The following is a 17415-nucleotide window of genomic DNA, read 5'->3' on the forward strand; positions in this document are numbered from 1 at the left end:
ATAGATTCCTGTTTCCGTTTATTTCTGAATGTTTTAAACTAAAAACTGAACATATTGCACCTTTTAAGAGTATTTTAAGGGCAAAAGCAGATAAAACTGGCTCGTCCCTTACGAAGCTCCTGATTGGTCCGGAGCTCAAAGCTAACTGCTGCGGGGGGGGGTGGGAGGAGGGGGGGGGGGGGGGTCAGTGGCGTTTGGACCTCAGGGTAAGGGGGAGGGGGGAGGAGGGAGGGGGAAGGGGAGGGGAGGGGAGGGGAGGGGAGGGGAGGGGAGGGGAGGGGAGGGGGGGTTAAGGGGTCGTCGGTGATTAGGTGAAGACCAGGTGCTGCTGGTCGAGCAGGGTTCTGGTGAAGTTGTTGATTGGCCCGATGGCGCTGAGTGACATGGCGTTGTCCCGCCCCCAGAGCAGGTTGGGGCCAAACACCACCGCCAGGTTGCTGTTGGTCATCTTATTCACCTCGCTGTTAGCGGACACCTGAACACGCAGACAGGAAGCTGTCAGAGGACACAGATTACAGGACAGGAAGCTGATGAGCGGTCCGCCGGTCATACCTGCGCCAGGAACGTGATGAGGTATCGCAGCGACGCGTAGTTTTCCTCCGGCAGCGACTCCACAAGCGTCTTCATCACCGTCACCTGGCTGTCGCTGGACACAGCTGGAGCACAAACACAAACACTCACTCAGCATCCAGATGTTGGACAAATATCCTCAGTTACGTCCTCAGATATCTTTGTTCATCAGATATCTTTGTTCATCAGATTATCTTTGTTCATCAGATTATTTTTGTTCATCAGATATCTTTGTAAATCAGATTATTTTTGTTCATCAGATATCTTTGTTCATCAGATTATCTTTGTTCATCAGATTATTTTTGTTCATCAGATATCTTTGTTCATCAGATTATTTTTGTTCATCAGATATCTTTGTTCATCAGATATCTTTGTTCATCAGATTATTTTTGTTCATCAGATATCTTTGTTCATCAGATAATTTTTGTTCATCAGATATCTTTGTTCATCAGATTATCTTTGTTCATCAGATATCTTTGTTCATCAGATTATCTTTGTTCATCAGATATCTTTGTTCATCAGATTATCTTTGTTCATCAGATTATTTTTGTTCATCAGATATCTTTGTTCATCAGATTATCTTTGTTCATCAGATATCTTTGTTCATCAGATATCTTTGTTCCAACCAGACTGAGCTCGCTGATCAGTTTAGTGTTTCTATGTTCTGTATTTATTCAGTTGGAGACTAGAAATCCTCTCTGTTGCTAGGGTGGTTGCTAAGGGTCCGACTACTTCCTGGAACTAGGAAACATCACATACATTACATAAGAGTCTACTGATAGTTTTCCAGTTTGTCTGTTGTGCCCCATGTGTTGCCATGGAAACGGAGATCACACTAACAAAAAATATATTCTGTTATTTTTATTGTATTTTGAGAGTGAATACGAAAACATTTCGATTACATGTTTTATTTAGTTATATTGTAATATTACACTGGAGGCTGTTTTAACACCAACCAGAACGTAAACACACCAATATTTCAGGACAAGACTTCCTCTGAGATCACAGAGGACCTTTCTTACAGATTTTCTTTTGTTTGGAACCATTTTTTCAGTATTTTTTACAATATTTCTTCTCAATGGAGTGGTGGTACTTCATATTAACCCCCCCCTCCTGTGACATGTAAACACGTCGGCTATCAGAAGACTAGACGCCCATTATTACTTAAAAATAGAATATTAAAAGCAACATTTTTTGTCAAACTTGTTGACATGTGACATGTTGACATATTTCTATGAAATCTAATCATGTAAATAAGTGTGTGAACCTACAGGCGAAGTTGACGATGTCGTTGTAGAGCTGGTAGGTCAGCAGCGGTTCAGGAAGTTCCCTCAGGAACGTCTTCAGGATCACCGCCGCCAAGTGGACGTCTTCAATCTCTCTGAAGTTCACTGATGCACCTAAAAAATAAAAACACCAAAACACGGTCAGGAAGGAAAGAAACTCCACCCAAAATACCAAAATACCAAAATAATAACCAAAAATGCATAAAGACGTGTAAAAGAGATCTGCTGCTGGTCGTACCCGAGTTGTACCGGAGCTGGACCTCCTTCACCAGAGTCACGTTGGCCGACCGTCTGAAGATCCCCTCGATCTCCAAACCTGACACACACACACACACACACACACACACACACACACACACACACACACACACACACACACACACACACACAGCAGAGAACACAACAAGGCATTATTACTGCCTCCACGTCCACATCGAAGATGTTTTGTGTTTGGTCGGACGCGTGTGACGATGGAAAAACACGCGTGATGCGTGTTTTTCTGCTGACGCGGCATAAAAGAACAGTCGAGTGATGAACTACAGCGTTGTTGTGTTTGTGTTACCTTGTTCTGAAAGGAAGCTGATGGTGTCTCTCATCACCACGGGAACCGGATTAGCATCTGTATTCCTTTGTCTGAGCCTGACACACACAAACACACACACACGCGCACACACACACACACACGCGCACACACACACACACACACACACACACACACACACACACACACACACACACACACACACACAGGTTAGAAACACTGAACTCAGACCAAACGTTTACAGGAGGAGACCCTGAACTGTTGAGCAGCTGAAATCCTTTAAAAGGCAAGAATGGGACCATATTTCACTTTCAAAACTCCAGAAACTGGTCTCCTCAGTTCCCAAAATGTTGACAGAGTGTTGTAAAAACAAGGGGGAATGCAGCTCAGTGGTGAACATGATCCTGTCCCAACTTTTTAGGGACAAGTTGCTGGCATCAAATTCAAAATAAGCATATATTTTTCATAAAAATGTTGTCTTTGGTCTATTTTCAATTAATTATGGGTTTACAATGATTTGCAAAATACCACATTCAGTTTTTATTCATATTTTACACAGCGTCCAAACTTTTTGGGAAACGGCGTTGTATAAACACAGATAATAAATAAATAAACAGACATCTGGGAAGGCTCCATGAATGCTGAGCAATAAATCCTGAAATCCTCCATCAGGCAACAATGGGACCACATTTCACTTTCAAAACTCCGGAAACGGGTCTCCTCAGTGCCTGAAGGTTTACAGAGTGTTGTTAAAAGAGGTGATGCAGCTCAGTGGTGAACATGACCCTGTCACCACTTTTTTGTAAAGGAGGTTGTAACATTTCCAGTGACGAACCAGTCTAACAGCGATTCGGTGACTTACAGAGCGAGCGGGACTCCGAACACCTGGTCGGGGAGGGGGGGGGCTGCGGGGGGGGGGACATGGGAGGCTGCGCGGCCGGTTTCAGAGATGCTCTCAGTTTGTTGTCATACCTGACGGAGACAAAGGTACATCATTAGCTGCGGTGGGCTTTTAAAAAGAACAAAGTCATCATGTTTCGTTTGAGAGGATTTCTCGGTGGAAACCACAGCAGCGAATGTAAAAGTGCTTGTGCGGCTGTTTTCTTACTCTTTGACGCGGGCAGGAATCAGCAGCTGCTCACACTTCACCACGTCCTCCAGCTCACTCAGGTAGCTCACGTAGTTGATCTTCCTGCCAAACTTAAAACTAAAAGAGAGACAACAACAAAAAAATGGGCTTCAAATGAGTCAACTCCAGTTAGTGTCGAACAAAACGGGAACATTTATAGGTCACAAGATTTCTAAATGCTGGTTTGAAACAACCAAAAAAGTTGAATTTAATTCATGATCTTGATTAAACAGGTCCTGATGGGATTCATGATGTCACCAGTTTTAGACAGTTTTCACCAAATCATCAAGTTTTTGTTAAAATAAAAAACTATTTCTATTCCCCCCCCCCCCAAAAATAAAATAGTTTATTTATCTTTCAGTGATGAAAGTGGGTGTCATGTTGCTGCTTGTATTAAAATGTCCAAGCAGAGGATTTAAAAGGAGCTTAAAACTCAGCAGGGATTCATGAAGCGACACATTTAATATCGTTTGAGCCTGCAGTTCCCTACATCGTCCACTAGATGTCACCGGAGCCGCGTCCTGATCACTTCTTCACTTAAAGCGCTGCATCTTGTAAAAGTCACAGAGGTCTCCACCCTGCACTGCTGCATGCTGGGAACTCTGACCAAATGAACTGTGTGCTCTTAGGGAAACGTGCCACAGTGGAGCCCCATGAACGCTGCATCTGACCACCTTGTTAATGCGATCCTTCCCTCCAGGAGATCGCAGTAAATCGCATTTTTCTTTCTCGACTTTGCAATTTTTTTTTTCGCATTCCTGCAATTTTACGCAAAAAAAATAATATTTCATTGCAATTTTTTTGAAAATTCACCGCAAAATCAAACATTTTTGATGAAAACAATCAGAAACAAACGATGCACTGTGAACACGAAGTGGCCCGGGCTCGCATTTTTTCTAGATTATCCAGAATATCTTTTTACCTTCAACAGAAACATTTTGGAAACAACAACAAATAAAACTTCCTGCGACATAAAAATCGACGTCGAGTTCTCTTTAAAATGAACTCACGATGTAACCGGTCCGTTTAAAGAGGAACACATGTAGAAACACCCCAACAGAGACATAACAACCACTTCATGTCCTAAATACCAAACCAAGGAAGTTTCACAACAGTCGGCTCATAAACCGAGTTACAGGATTAAAAGTTTGAAGGAAACTCCTATAAATGATCTTTAGCGCTACGTTGACTAAACTTGAGATTAAAACCTATTGAGAAAGCTTAAATTACAGGTTTGACTTTTATCCCAGAACGTCTACGAGCTGGAGACTATAATTCATAAATGAAACACTTCTTCATCAGAAGTCATGCAAACCAAGAAATGTAATCAAACAGATTAAGTTCATCCTCCTTTTTGTTGGTTCTCAAAGTCTCAAGAAAACCTTTTAAACATCGTGTTTGAAACGGAGCTGAAAGCTGAAATTGTCAGTGTGGAGAGAAGAAGTGAACCTGATGATGGGTTTGAAGAGGATCAGCAGGGTCTTGATGAACATGGTGGGATGGACGATGTACAGCGCCTTGATGTTCTTCTTATACCTGAAACACAGCAGACATGTTTAGTACACGTGAAAGGTTCTCTTCTCTTATTGGAACGTTTTCATTTCTGGCTCGATTTTTGGTTCTGTTTTCTACGACTTTCTACGTTTTCTAAAACTACAGACTGGATATACAACTACAGACTGGATATAAAACCACAGACTGGATATAAAACTACAGACTGGATATACAACTACAGACTGGATATAAAACTACAGACTGGATATAAAACCACAGACTGGATATAAAACTACAGACTGGATATACAACTACAGACTGGATATAAAACCACAGACTGGATATAAAACTACAGACTGGATATACAACTACAGACTGGATATAAAACTACAGACTGGATATAAAACTACAGACTGGATATAAAACACAGACTGGATATAAAACTACAGACTGGATATAAAACTACAGACTGGATATAAAACTACAGACTGGATATAAAACACAGACTGGATATAAAACTACAGACTGGATATAAAACCACAGACTGGATATACAACTACAGACTGGATATAAAACTACAGACTGGATATTAAACCACAGACTGGATATAAAACCACAGACTGGATATAAAACCACAGACTGGATATAAAACCACAGACTGGATATGAAACTACAGACTGGATATAAAACCACAGACTGGATATGAAACTACAGACTGGATATAAAACCACAGACTGGATATACAACTACAGACTGGATATAAAACTACAGACTGGATATTAAACCACAGACTAGATATAAAAGAGCTCATAGCTTCAGGTCTATAAAATGGTTCCGATGCAGAAGTGTCTGTTTGATTGACAGGCCTGTCAGGTTGTTATTATTGAGCTTACTTTCTGTCAAACTCCCTGTAGGCGTCTCTCAACCAGCTGAGAGAAGGTTTGTTTTCACTGGTCAGCCCGTGATGGAAATAGATGAGAGTGTAGTCGCTCTCCACGTACTGATCCAGCGTTCCTTTAAGATACCTGCAAAAAAGAAAAGAAAAAAAGAATAAAAAAGATGTACTGCTATTTTACTCTATTTTTATCTACCAAAGAAAACACACGTTCAGTCTGCTTTTTAACGTTTCAGGGTTACAGACGCTGTCAGGCTGAAGCTGAAAAACACAAAGCGCCATGAAAACCTACATGAAAGGAAAACTTGCTGTCTCAGCAAATCCTACTTCTTCTCGAAACGAATCACACGCTCGTCGTGTGAGGAGAAGTTCCTACTTACATCAGCAGCCTGTGGTGGTCCAGCTGGTGCTGAGGCGGCATCCTGCAGGCGTTGAACACGATCACCTTCCTGCCGAAGTTATCGTCGCCTACGGACATCATACGTTTACATTAAAACAAAGACTTTCAATTGTGAACATTGTTCAGAAGAAAAAATGCTGGTAAAGGATAAAAGTGGAACGATAAAGGTTTGTGATTTTGGAGAACCGACCTGCCACTTCAATGATCTGATGCCTGGCGATGTCGTAGAACGGATGGTCCCAGGGCAGATGTGGAGAGCTGGCGTCGAAGCACTGCGAAACATCTGTCTCTGAAACACAGGCACAAAGTATACGTCAATGTACAAGCAGACAATAAAAACACTGCATATAATACACACTGCATTAAAAACACACTATTCTGGAGTGGAAATCACTGCATGGGCTCAGGAACACTTGTGAAAACCATCGTCTGTGAACACAGTTCATCGCTGCGTCCACAAATGATGTTCAAACTCTCCAAAGAAGAAACCAGATAGAAACATGATCCAGAAACACCGCCGCCTTCTCTGGACCGAGATCATTGAAGATGGACTGAGGTGAAGTGGACAACTGTCCTGAGGTCTGATGGATCACAATCTGAGATTCTGTTTGGAAATCATGGACGCTGCATCCTCCAGGTTAAAGAGGAGAGGGACCATCCAGCTTGTTATCAGCTCAGTTCTAAAGCCAGCATCTGTGATGGTACAAGGATGCATTAGTGCACATGGCATGGGTAGCTTGAACATCTGGAAGGAAGCATTAATGCTGAATGATATATTCAGGTTTTGGAGCAACATATGCTGCCATCCAGACAACGTCTCTTTCAGGGAAGGTCTTGTTTATTTCAGCAGAACAACGTCCAACCACATTCTGCACGTATTCCAACAGCATGGCTCTCTAGTAGAAGAGTCCGCTGATAAACTGGCCTCCTGCAGTCCAGACCTGTCAATCATTGAAAACATCTGGAGCATCAGGACATGAACAATACAACAAAGGAGACCCTGAACTGTTGAGCAGCTGAAATCCTCTATCAGGCAAGAATGGGACCACATTTCACTTTCAAAACTCCAGAAACTTGAAGGTTCACAGAGAGAAGTTTTTGAGGACAACTTTTGCATTGCCTCACAATACTTTTCTACTTCCTTTCCTGCTGATGTGTGTTTATACTCGGCTGCTGCGGTCCTCGTGAACAGGAGTGAGTTGTAAGACTTCCGGCTAAAGGAAACACTCTGCAGATAAAACAGGAAGGAGACATGACGCAACACTTTGTGGTGCATTTAGTGCTCATTGACTTTAACAGGCCGACCTGGGCCAGTGGTGTGCTGTGATGAGCGAGGCTGCGGCTGCATGGTCCATGTTTGGCCTTTGGATGCTACTGCGGTTCAGCCGGTTGTGTTTTGGATATTTCTGGATGTTTACCCCCCTTTCCCCCCGCCGCCCCCTCACCTGACTTGCTGAGCGTCGGCTCATCAGCGGGCCACTGCTGGTCCTCGATGGTAGCCAGCTTCAGCTGTCCTAACTGTGCGGTCGCAGGGTCGTCGCCCAGATCGACCAGCAGCTCCGAAGACATCACACACCCTCGCACACACACACACACACACACACTGCAGGGGGATGTCTTAGGTACACACTCTCACACACACACACACAAAAATGCAGCCTGCAAGAGACAGAAACACGACAGGTCAGCGAACATCCTCCGGTTCTCACGTCACGATAAAAGACAAGATAATCAACGGATTTAAATGTTTAATCACTCAAAGCAAAGATCATCTGAGGTCTGAACGTAAAGACGGAGGAGAGAGCTTCTTTTTCTTGTTAGCTCACGGTGTTAATAATGCAATTATTTATGAATAATCTGAATGCGATGAAGAGATGTTGGTCACGTGAACAGAAAGGAAAGCAAGCAAATCAGAAATGAGCATACGTGAGGAAGGAAGTCACATTATTATTATTACCAAGGTGAATGTGAAGTAAATGTATTATTATACAACCAGTAGCTCCGCCCCCAAACATCTGATTGGTCAACTGAACATTCGGAACAAATCATCATAACAATAAATATGACTCCACCTCCTCAATGGGCGTATAGAATAATAATTTAATTTCATATAATATAATGTAGTTTCTACTTGTTCTAGTTCTATTAAATGACCCATTTGGTGAAGTCGGGTCTCTTTTGGTCCTTTTTTGTCGCTCCGAGCACCCGTACCGTAACACCACGGATAGTCACACACTTAACATCCTTAGTTACGTCCTCAGATATCTTTGGTCTTCAGATATCTTAGTTCATCAGATGTCTTTGGTCATCAGATATCTTTGTTCATCAGATGTCTTAGTTCATCAGATATCTTTGTTCATCAGATGTCTTTGTTCCTCAGATATCTTTGTTCATCAGATATCTTAGTTCATCAGATGTCTTTGTTCCTCAGATATCTTTGTTCATCAGATGTCTTTGTTCCTCAGATATCTTTGTTCATCAGATATCTTAGTTCATCAGATATCTTTGTTCCAACCAGACTGAGCCATCTGATCAGTTTAGTGTTTCTGTTCTGTATTTATTCAGTTGGAGACAAGAAATCCTCTCTGTTGCTAGGGTGGTTGCTAAGGGTCCGACTACTTCCTGGAGTAGGAGACATCACGTACGTTACATAAAGAGTCCAATGATTGTTTTCCCAGTTGTTAGTTATACTCTGTGTCGCCATGGAAACTGCAATCGCACTAACAAAAAGTTTAATATCCAGAGTGAATTGCGCCACAGTATGATTACATTTAGATTACATGTTTTATTTAGTTGGGTTATTATGTTGTATAATCGCAGTATTAAACGAGGGTGATCCTTTAACATGATTATTAGCAGTGATGACGTTAAAGCACGACCCTCTTGTGTAATACTAATGAATTATAATGCCTAATGTTCACTCGTCATTGGTTCTTTGTAACATACTAAACCTGAAAAAGCACTTTTGAAATAAGCCCTTAAATCGTGACTTCTGTTGTGGGAAAACAAATTGGGAATCAGCCGACATCCACACTTCTGATTCACCGCAGCAGGAAAACTGACATAAACGTTGACAGGCATGTGTGAGGACGCCTGCTGTGTGGGGTCTTATAAGTGGATTTATAGAAATAACAACACTTAAACTGGCATTTTGACTGACGTGAAAAAACTGAGTGACAGCCGTTGCAGCATCCTGTCAGCTGATCGAAGCAGAAACACCCGAGTCTGTACGACACCCGCCAGCGTTTATCCTCATTCATGTTTAACACGCTTCTATTACAGCTACTAAAACAATCTGAAATCTAAAACAGAGGTACAGCGAGTCGTTGCCATGGAGATGTTACACAGTCTCCCCTAGTTGCTATGGTGTAACGCATTGACCGTAAAGTGGTCGTAGCCCTTGGGTCTGTAAAATGGTTCTGATACAGAATTCAGCTGCAATACCAGCGAGTGCCACTAGAGGTCGTCTCCAAAAAGCCTCCGGCTCCATAGACTCCCATTCAACTTCTCTCATCAAATCCAAAGTGAATAAAATGTGTCCATCAGTTATCTCGGTGTTGTTAGCTAAAGTCACTCCTTCTTATTAGTTTTCTGGAGGTCCATCTGAAAATAATCCCTCATTCATTAGAAAAGAAGATTCAAGAAGACCTGTTTTTGGGGGCGTGTCTGTTTGATTGACAGGCCTGTGGTGCAGTCAGATTACAGCTATCGGTGGGCGGGACGTAGTATCGTCATGGTTTCCAATCAGATCCAGTCCACGGACAGAAGACGAAATAAACTGTCATCAGCGTAGCTGCGCGTACGTCGTTACCATGGCAACCCACGCAGATAAGTCGGCGATGTCTGGATGCACCAAATCCGGACAGTCTGTCCCGAACAGATCTGATTTGTGGACAACGGTGTGAACTCTCCAGATGTGCGTTGCAACATCAGCAATGACGACTCCGACTGAAATGTGGATATTTTGTGTTTCCTGTTGGTCGTTGTTTGTCTGACAGCAGAATCAGACAACACGTGAATAAAGGGTCGTATCCGTGTCCAGCTTTTCCTCCGATGTGATGACCGTCGTTATTTATTCAAACATTCACACGGCGCCTCCGGCTGCTTCAATTAACCACAACATCTCTTCCTCTGCTCACATATTAACTCTCCAGCTACACTCTTCCTCTTTCATCTCTCACACACACACACATACATATACACACACACACACACACACACACACACACACACACACATACACACACACACACACTGTTCTCTCCCTGTGTGATGTTATGCCAGCTGACAGCATGTTGCTTTAAATAAATATCACTACTAACCAACACAGTCGGCCTAGTGCTGCTGACCACACACACACACACACACACACACTCACACACACACACACACACACACACACATACACACACACACACACACACACACACACACACGTACCAAGATGCTGGCAGGGTTCAGTACAGTTTTGGATGATGTGGACAGTAACAGGTTCCTCTTTTAGTATTATTTCTCTTTGTGCCACAACAGCAGGTCATCGGAGGTCACCGGAGGTCACCGGAGGTCATCGGAGGTAAACGGAGGTCGCAGCACACGACCGAGGACGTACAGTACTCTATGTTCAAAACCTCAAACAGGCACCAACCAGCAGTGCATGTAAAAACACATTTTTAATCTTTGCTAGTTCGGAGCGGTTCGGAGCAGGAAGTGACCATATTTGGACGAGCTGGGGGAGGAGCCAGCGGTGGATCTGACCGATCTGATTGGAAACCTGACGATACTCCGTCCCGCCCACCGATAGCTGTAACCTGTGGGTCTGAACGGCGGTTCGCTTGTACGAAGGCGTCCAATCACCAGTAAGGATGCCATCACCATGACAACGCGAGTTCCATTTGAACACAGCACCTGATTGACAGTCAGAACGTCACGACGGAAGATTCAACTGTCGCTTTTGAACCTTTTGAAACATTTGAAGACACAAAACTGTCCATCAGTTCACCTCTGAGGTCCCTGAAGAAAACTACGTCGTTCCACCGCCAGCTCGTCCTCGTTGATATCTGGAGGTCGAACGGAACCGAAATGGAGCAATCGCAGGGAAACGAGAAGCGATCGTCCACAAACAATGTCCAGCGCAGAGTTCCTCATTTTAAACTTTATTGCTTTGCTTTTGCTGCCGTGGGTAAGTACAAAACACCGAGTTGTAACATCCTATATTTGGGTCATTTGAAACATGTTTGTCTGCCTTTGCCAAAATTCATGTCATTTTGAGTAATTAGCTTAGCAGCAACTGTCATTTTGTAAAACTGGGCTACGTGTTGCCGAGGCAACGACCACCCGTTCCAGTTGATTGTGCTTGAAGCAGACTTCGATAAGGAAGAAAAAGTTCAATGTGCTGTGTGAGTTTACGCTGTGTTGAGTCGTTACAGGAGAAGTGTTTCAGTGAAAACGGCATGAAGTCGAGTACTTTTGTTCCATCCTCACTCTCATGTTCAGCCATTGGTTGGTTTTCTAATATGTCGGTGGTATTTTCACACAGGGGTTACTGCTGCCTTGATTCTCAACTCCTGCATCATGCTGTTGAAACTTGAACCAATCTTCAACGGCTTCCCAGGAGGTCTTCTCTTATGGATGCTTAAGTTCAGTTACACTATTATATTCTTGTCAAGAGTGGTAAGAAAGCTAAGAGGTGAGCTATCGAGTATTTATTAACTGTTACATTAGAATATCCATATTATTGATAATGTTAGTTCTAACTATAGACTGAATATAAAAGAGTTCGTAGCTTCAGGTCTGTAAAATGGTTCCGATGCAGAAGTGTCTTCAGCTGCAATACCAGCGAGTGCCACTAGAGGTCGGCTCCAAAAAGCCTCCGGCTCCATAGACTCCCATTCAACTTCTCTCATCAAATCCAAAGTGAATAAAATGTGTCCATCAGTTATCTCGGTGTTGTTAGCTAAAGTCACTCCTTCTTATTAGTTTTCTGGAGGTCCATCTGAAAATAATCCCTCATTCATTAGAAAAGAAGATTCAAGAAGACCTGTTTTTGGGGGCGTGTCTGTTTGATTGACAGGCCTGTGGTGCAGTCAGGTTACAGCTATCGGTGGGCGGGACGTAGTATCGTCAGGTTTCCGATCAGATCGGTCAGATCCACCGCTGGCTCCTCCCCCAGCTCGTCCAAATATGGTCACTTCCTGCTCCAAACACAACGTTCACAAACGAATGGATGACGTCACCGCTGGTCGCCGCCTGGTTCTAACAGATTGATCTTTTTCCCGAACTCGCTAAGCTACATAGTTTGACAACAAAAATCACATTGTAATTACTAATCTACGAATCGTTAATGTTGTTTTTCTGTATCCTGTATACTTAAAGTATTATTATACATGTTTTCGTTTCTTTATTGAAGATGCTAATGTTCATGATGACGACTGCAGACGCTTATTTCGCCGTGTGGCCACGCCCCTCATCATGATACTTATTTGGTGACTGCAGGTGAGCGAAATAGATTATACTTTTTTTATTTTTAAATGATTTGGTTTCTATGATTCTTTGATGCACATTTATGAACTGATGTCCTGTGGACTGAAGCATCATTTTAGGTTTGAAATCCTTTTTAATATTAAAAATGTCTGGTTATTTTTGGAATTTTGTTTCTGTACAATTTTCTTCTTCGGGGTTATTCGGGTGTTTGTTTGTTTTTTAATTTGGATTAAAAACAAAATGTGCCATTAATGTGGGCGTTAATGGGAACTTACAAACCAGATGGGCTAATTTCAGGTTGTGCCCAAAACACACCTGGAATGAATTAGGAGACTAAGTACCAGCCCTTTAAACCGGGTGCCTTACTCCGAGCTCGGATGAGCCGCAATTAGACTGTTGCTAGGCAACGGCAAAGTGGACGGCGTCTAGAAGCCACAAAGGCTAAGAATTCTGTGAGCTAACGGGGATAACGTAATGGAGGACGTACGAAGTACGACACCGTTGGGAAGATTAATGTTTTCCTCAGACGTAAATGTAGAAAATTATGACCAAAAAATAAATGACTAAAATTACAATATTTTAGCTTAACATCCACGAAAAATGAACTTCTACGGCCTCCGTTTCCGTAGACGTCAGCAAAAAATGCGTCACCACTAATGAATTTGGTTGTCAGCCTTCATCTTCCTCAGCTGTGATGTGCTTCATCAGGGCAGCCGGCAGCGGTGAGGAAGGTGATGAAGATGAGGACGGACTCTTCACTGGTTTTCAGGAGACTTTTTAACCCACTTGGTTTCTCATTTATTTTGTTTTCTGCTTCACCGTAGTTCTACAGTTTAATATAAACGGGTTTTGTGTAATTTAGCATTTGAACAATGAAATTGGTGTATTTCATGTTATTGACGCAATAAATTGAGATAAATGTAGCTGCCGAACTGACCTGTAACATCTTCTGGTAAATACATATTTTTAAAGTGTAGACATGTGTTGTAATTCCTCGGTGGGTTTCCATGGAGATAAAATCAAGCGTCAAAGGTTTGTACAGATAAAAATCATCAGGTGATTTGATCTATTTTTATGGCATCACAGAGGTTCAATATCACACTTTGTCAGTTAGGTGGCGCTGATTTGGTTTGACTGTGATCACTTATAACAGACTGAGCAGCACCGTGCATACAGCGAATCCCAGTTCAGGGTCACTGAATTTGAATTCAATTATGATATTACAATAAAATACCAAAAAACATATTGTTCCAAAAACTGAAACACTCCACAGACCAGCTCAGCTTTTTAACATCAAATCACGAGATCAGATTTTTCTACAGAACAATAACAAGTCAAACACGATGAATATCAGTCAATAATATTTAATTCTATTTTTTTGAATTCCTAATTTTTGTAATTTATGCTTCACATTCAACCATCTGCAGCCGTCGTGGAGGTTTTTATACGTCTAGTAATTCTACTTTTAAGACCTACTGCTTAAAATAAAGCTCCTACATCCTTAAAGTGGATGTTTTACAGACATGTTTCTTGTATCTGAACAAAAGGAACTCAAATAAAGATAAAGATGTTTCTCAAGAAAAGGCCAAAGTGATGTTGAAGCGACGAGCTGTTAAATATTATTGGATTATTGTACTTGTTTGGATCCACAGTTTTTGCAGTGTAGTTTTTAGATGGCCGAGTACTCGGTTCATGAACTAAAACAACCAATGAGATTTATCTCATTTTAAAATCTGGTATTTTAACACAGTCGTTGTCAGGACGATCAGACGCAAAGATCACAGTCAGTTAGTGAAGTGATGCCGCCTCCCAAAGCAAGTCAAACAGTGAAACCTGTCTGTTCACAGATTGGACTGTTTTCAGAAGCAATTCATCATTCGAGTCATTTCAAAAGCTTTTTATTGTTTTATTCTATGTGACCGCGAAGCGAATAAATTTGTGGTTTTTAGGGACATTTTAAGACGTTGAAAATGTGACGTTTTAAAGAAAACCGATGACGGTGAAAACGAGCCGCGAGGCAGATGTGGACCAGATGTGGACCAGACGTGGACCAGACCTGTGGCCAACACCTGTCTGCAGGTGGCACACACTCAGTCACACACACACTCACACTCACACACTCACTCACACACACACACACACACTCACTCTCACACTCACACACACACTCACTCACTCACTCACTCACTCACTCAGTCACACACACACACACACACACTCACTCTCACACACACACACACACACACACACACACACACACACACACACACAGCAGCAGCACCCTGCCCCCCTTCGCTTCTCCTCTTCCTCACCACTGAGGAAGAGCAGCTTAGTGGAAGTGCTCTGAGGAGGATTTAGATCAGGAACCCATTCCCAGGAAAAAAAGACACCGCAGATGAAAAACCACGGCGACAACACGAAGACACAAAGACACACGGTGCCGTTCAACAACTGTCCTCCCCGCATGTCTTTACACTGCTTCAACCAGATGACACAGCAAATCACTGCAGCTGTATCACTCACACTCACTCACACTCACTCTCACTCACACTCTCTCACACACACACACTCACACACACACACACACACACTCACTCTCACACACACTCACACACACACACTCACACACACACACACACACACACACTCACACACACACACACACTCACTCTCACACACACTCTCACACACACTCACACACTCTCACACTCACACACACACACACACACACACACACTCACACACACACACACACCGCGGTGTGTCTGATGCAGAGAGGAACTAATGTGAAGCTGAACTCCACTGAACACAGCGAGGTCGTGTGATCGTTCTGCTGATTTGGGTTCACAGCAGGTCCTCGTCCTCCAGGCGAGGACATGCGTCCTTCCTCATCTCACCAACGTGACAACAAACATCTTTTTGCTGCTACTACAGCAGCTTCTGGTTTCACTGGGAAACAATCCAGCTTTCCGTGAGTTCATCAGAGCGTTAGTCCACATTAACACACTGGGATGTGGTGGATTTGCCTGATCTGAGGCCAGTGAACACGTCCACCGCCGTGACCTGTCGTTGAGGGGTCGGCGGGGTCAAAGGGCAACCACCCGGTAACCACATGCCCTCTGCTGTTATGAAATGGATTTGGTGTTTTCTCACGTCCGGACCTTATTTCATCCTGACTTTGCCGACACCAGTGAAAATGTCCACCCCTTAAAACACTGTTTGCATCAGTACAGAAACACGCGGTGCACCACAGGTACCAGGATGGTGCGTTCAGGGGCATCAACAGGCGCTTCGTTTCTGGGTTAAAGCTGCAATATATGTTGTTAGGTGATGCATCCGGTCAGTGCAAATACACCACCCTGTCACACTACGTGTCACAGTACTATTTGTTCAGCAGGAGGAGCACGCTGGTCTGCAGATGCAGCAAGACATCCTGGTACTTTTTGGCATCCTACGTTTAACATACTAAGTATTGGGATATGATAGTTATAATAAGCATAACGACATCGGGATCAACATGTGATACAAGAGGGATTTCATGTGTGCGGAATTATAAGTGATCCCTTGTCTTTGAGGAAATCTTATGAATTATGTTTGTATAAATGATTAATAATGACAAACTAGAGATGACACGTTAAATTGGCAGATATTTGAATGGAGTCTGGCGGAGCTCTCTCTCTGCACGTTATTGAAGCCAACAACGGTAGCGACCGACGGTGCGCTGATAAAAGCAACAGGTGAGCGCGCAGGTAGCGGAGCTGCTTCACCTTCACCCGCAAAGTCAGCTGACTCATTTGAACCGTTTCTGTGATGAAGCTCAACGTGCTAACTTTAGCCACATTAGCTGTCGAACGTTACAAACGTGAGCGAGCTGCTGCGCTTGCGCACGCAGCGCGAAAAGCCTCGCGCGCTTGTTGTGCCGTCGTCGCGTCTTTATTTATTTATCCCGTTAAAACACCGACGTTAAAACACCGGGAAGTCATTCGGTTTGTTTTACCGTGATCGTGTCCGTGCTTCGTGGTCGCCTCCGCCGCGATCTGTTGACAGCAACAAACCTGCGTCAACGGCTCTTCCGGTTTGGTATTTTCAAATTAAACGTAGGGCAAGTCTGTTTATTTCGTTGTCCGGTACCTGTCAAAATAAAAGCACACCAACGATATATCACGTGCCCTATTCTGGTCATTTTGGGAAATTACAATTGTAGAGCATCTCATTTTGCTTTGAAATATTTGTTGTAGTAATGTAATGAATTCATATAACACCAAACTAACGTAAGAAACATGCAGCGCACTGGAGACACGAGCTCCACCACCAGTCCAGTGTCACCACATCTCAGGGAACATGGTCCACTTCACTCCACTTCTGATGGTAAGTATTACACAGGCTTACTTTTGTGAAAGTTTTGAATGCAGGACTTTTACTTTTAGAGGTGGGTTTTTTTTTTAGTATTTGTGACCTATTTCTACTCCAAGAAAAAAGATCTAAAACTTCTTGCACCTCTGCCATCAACAAATATATAAAAAAGAAGCACAATGCATGTCGAGAAAATAGTATGAAGCTCATGTTGTCTGTGACTGTAAACAAAATTCATTTTATTTCAATTACCATAAAGCACAGTGT

At 42.9% G+C, this 17415-nt stretch overlaps 1 protein-coding gene and 1 long non-coding RNA gene across 2 annotated transcripts in view; one reads left to right on the forward strand and one right to left on the reverse strand.

Annotated features, from left to right (window-relative positions):
- The window catches only part of LOC138213906 (rho GTPase-activating protein 1-like), a 21194-nt gene extending 4324 nt beyond the window's left edge, over positions 1–16870 (reverse strand). Inside the window, 14 exon segments of the mRNA XM_069175219.1 lie at positions 1–475; positions 553–656; positions 1842–1970; positions 2095–2172; positions 2419–2495; positions 3260–3300; positions 3303–3369; positions 3506–3604; positions 4976–5062; positions 5914–6045; positions 6296–6383; positions 6506–6604; positions 7761–7974; positions 16793–16870. The exon segment at positions 1–475 is cut by the window's left edge and continues 4324 nt beyond it. Of these exon segments, the coding sequence (XP_069031320.1) occupies positions 308–475; positions 553–656; positions 1842–1970; positions 2095–2172; positions 2419–2495; positions 3260–3300; positions 3303–3369; positions 3506–3604; positions 4976–5062; positions 5914–6045; positions 6296–6383; positions 6506–6604; positions 7761–7884 (1293 nt within the window). The 5' untranslated portion in view covers positions 7885–7974; positions 16793–16870 and the 3' untranslated portion in view covers positions 1–307.
- On the forward strand, positions 11857–13838 carry LOC138213926 (uncharacterized). The gene is made up of 3 exons (XR_011179582.1): positions 11857–12001; positions 12722–12807; positions 13509–13838. It is a non-coding gene; the product is annotated as an uncharacterized lncRNA (long non-coding RNA).
- Positions 16871–17415: the final 545 nt, after the last annotated feature.

The sequence above is a fragment of the Embiotoca jacksoni genome, unplaced genomic scaffold (assembly GCF_022577435.1).
Source record: "Embiotoca jacksoni isolate LCO1_2020_lvr unplaced genomic scaffold, fEmbJac1.0.p SCAF_65, whole genome shotgun sequence".
Classification (NCBI taxonomy): Eukaryota; Metazoa; Chordata; class Actinopteri; family Embiotocidae; genus Embiotoca; species Embiotoca jacksoni.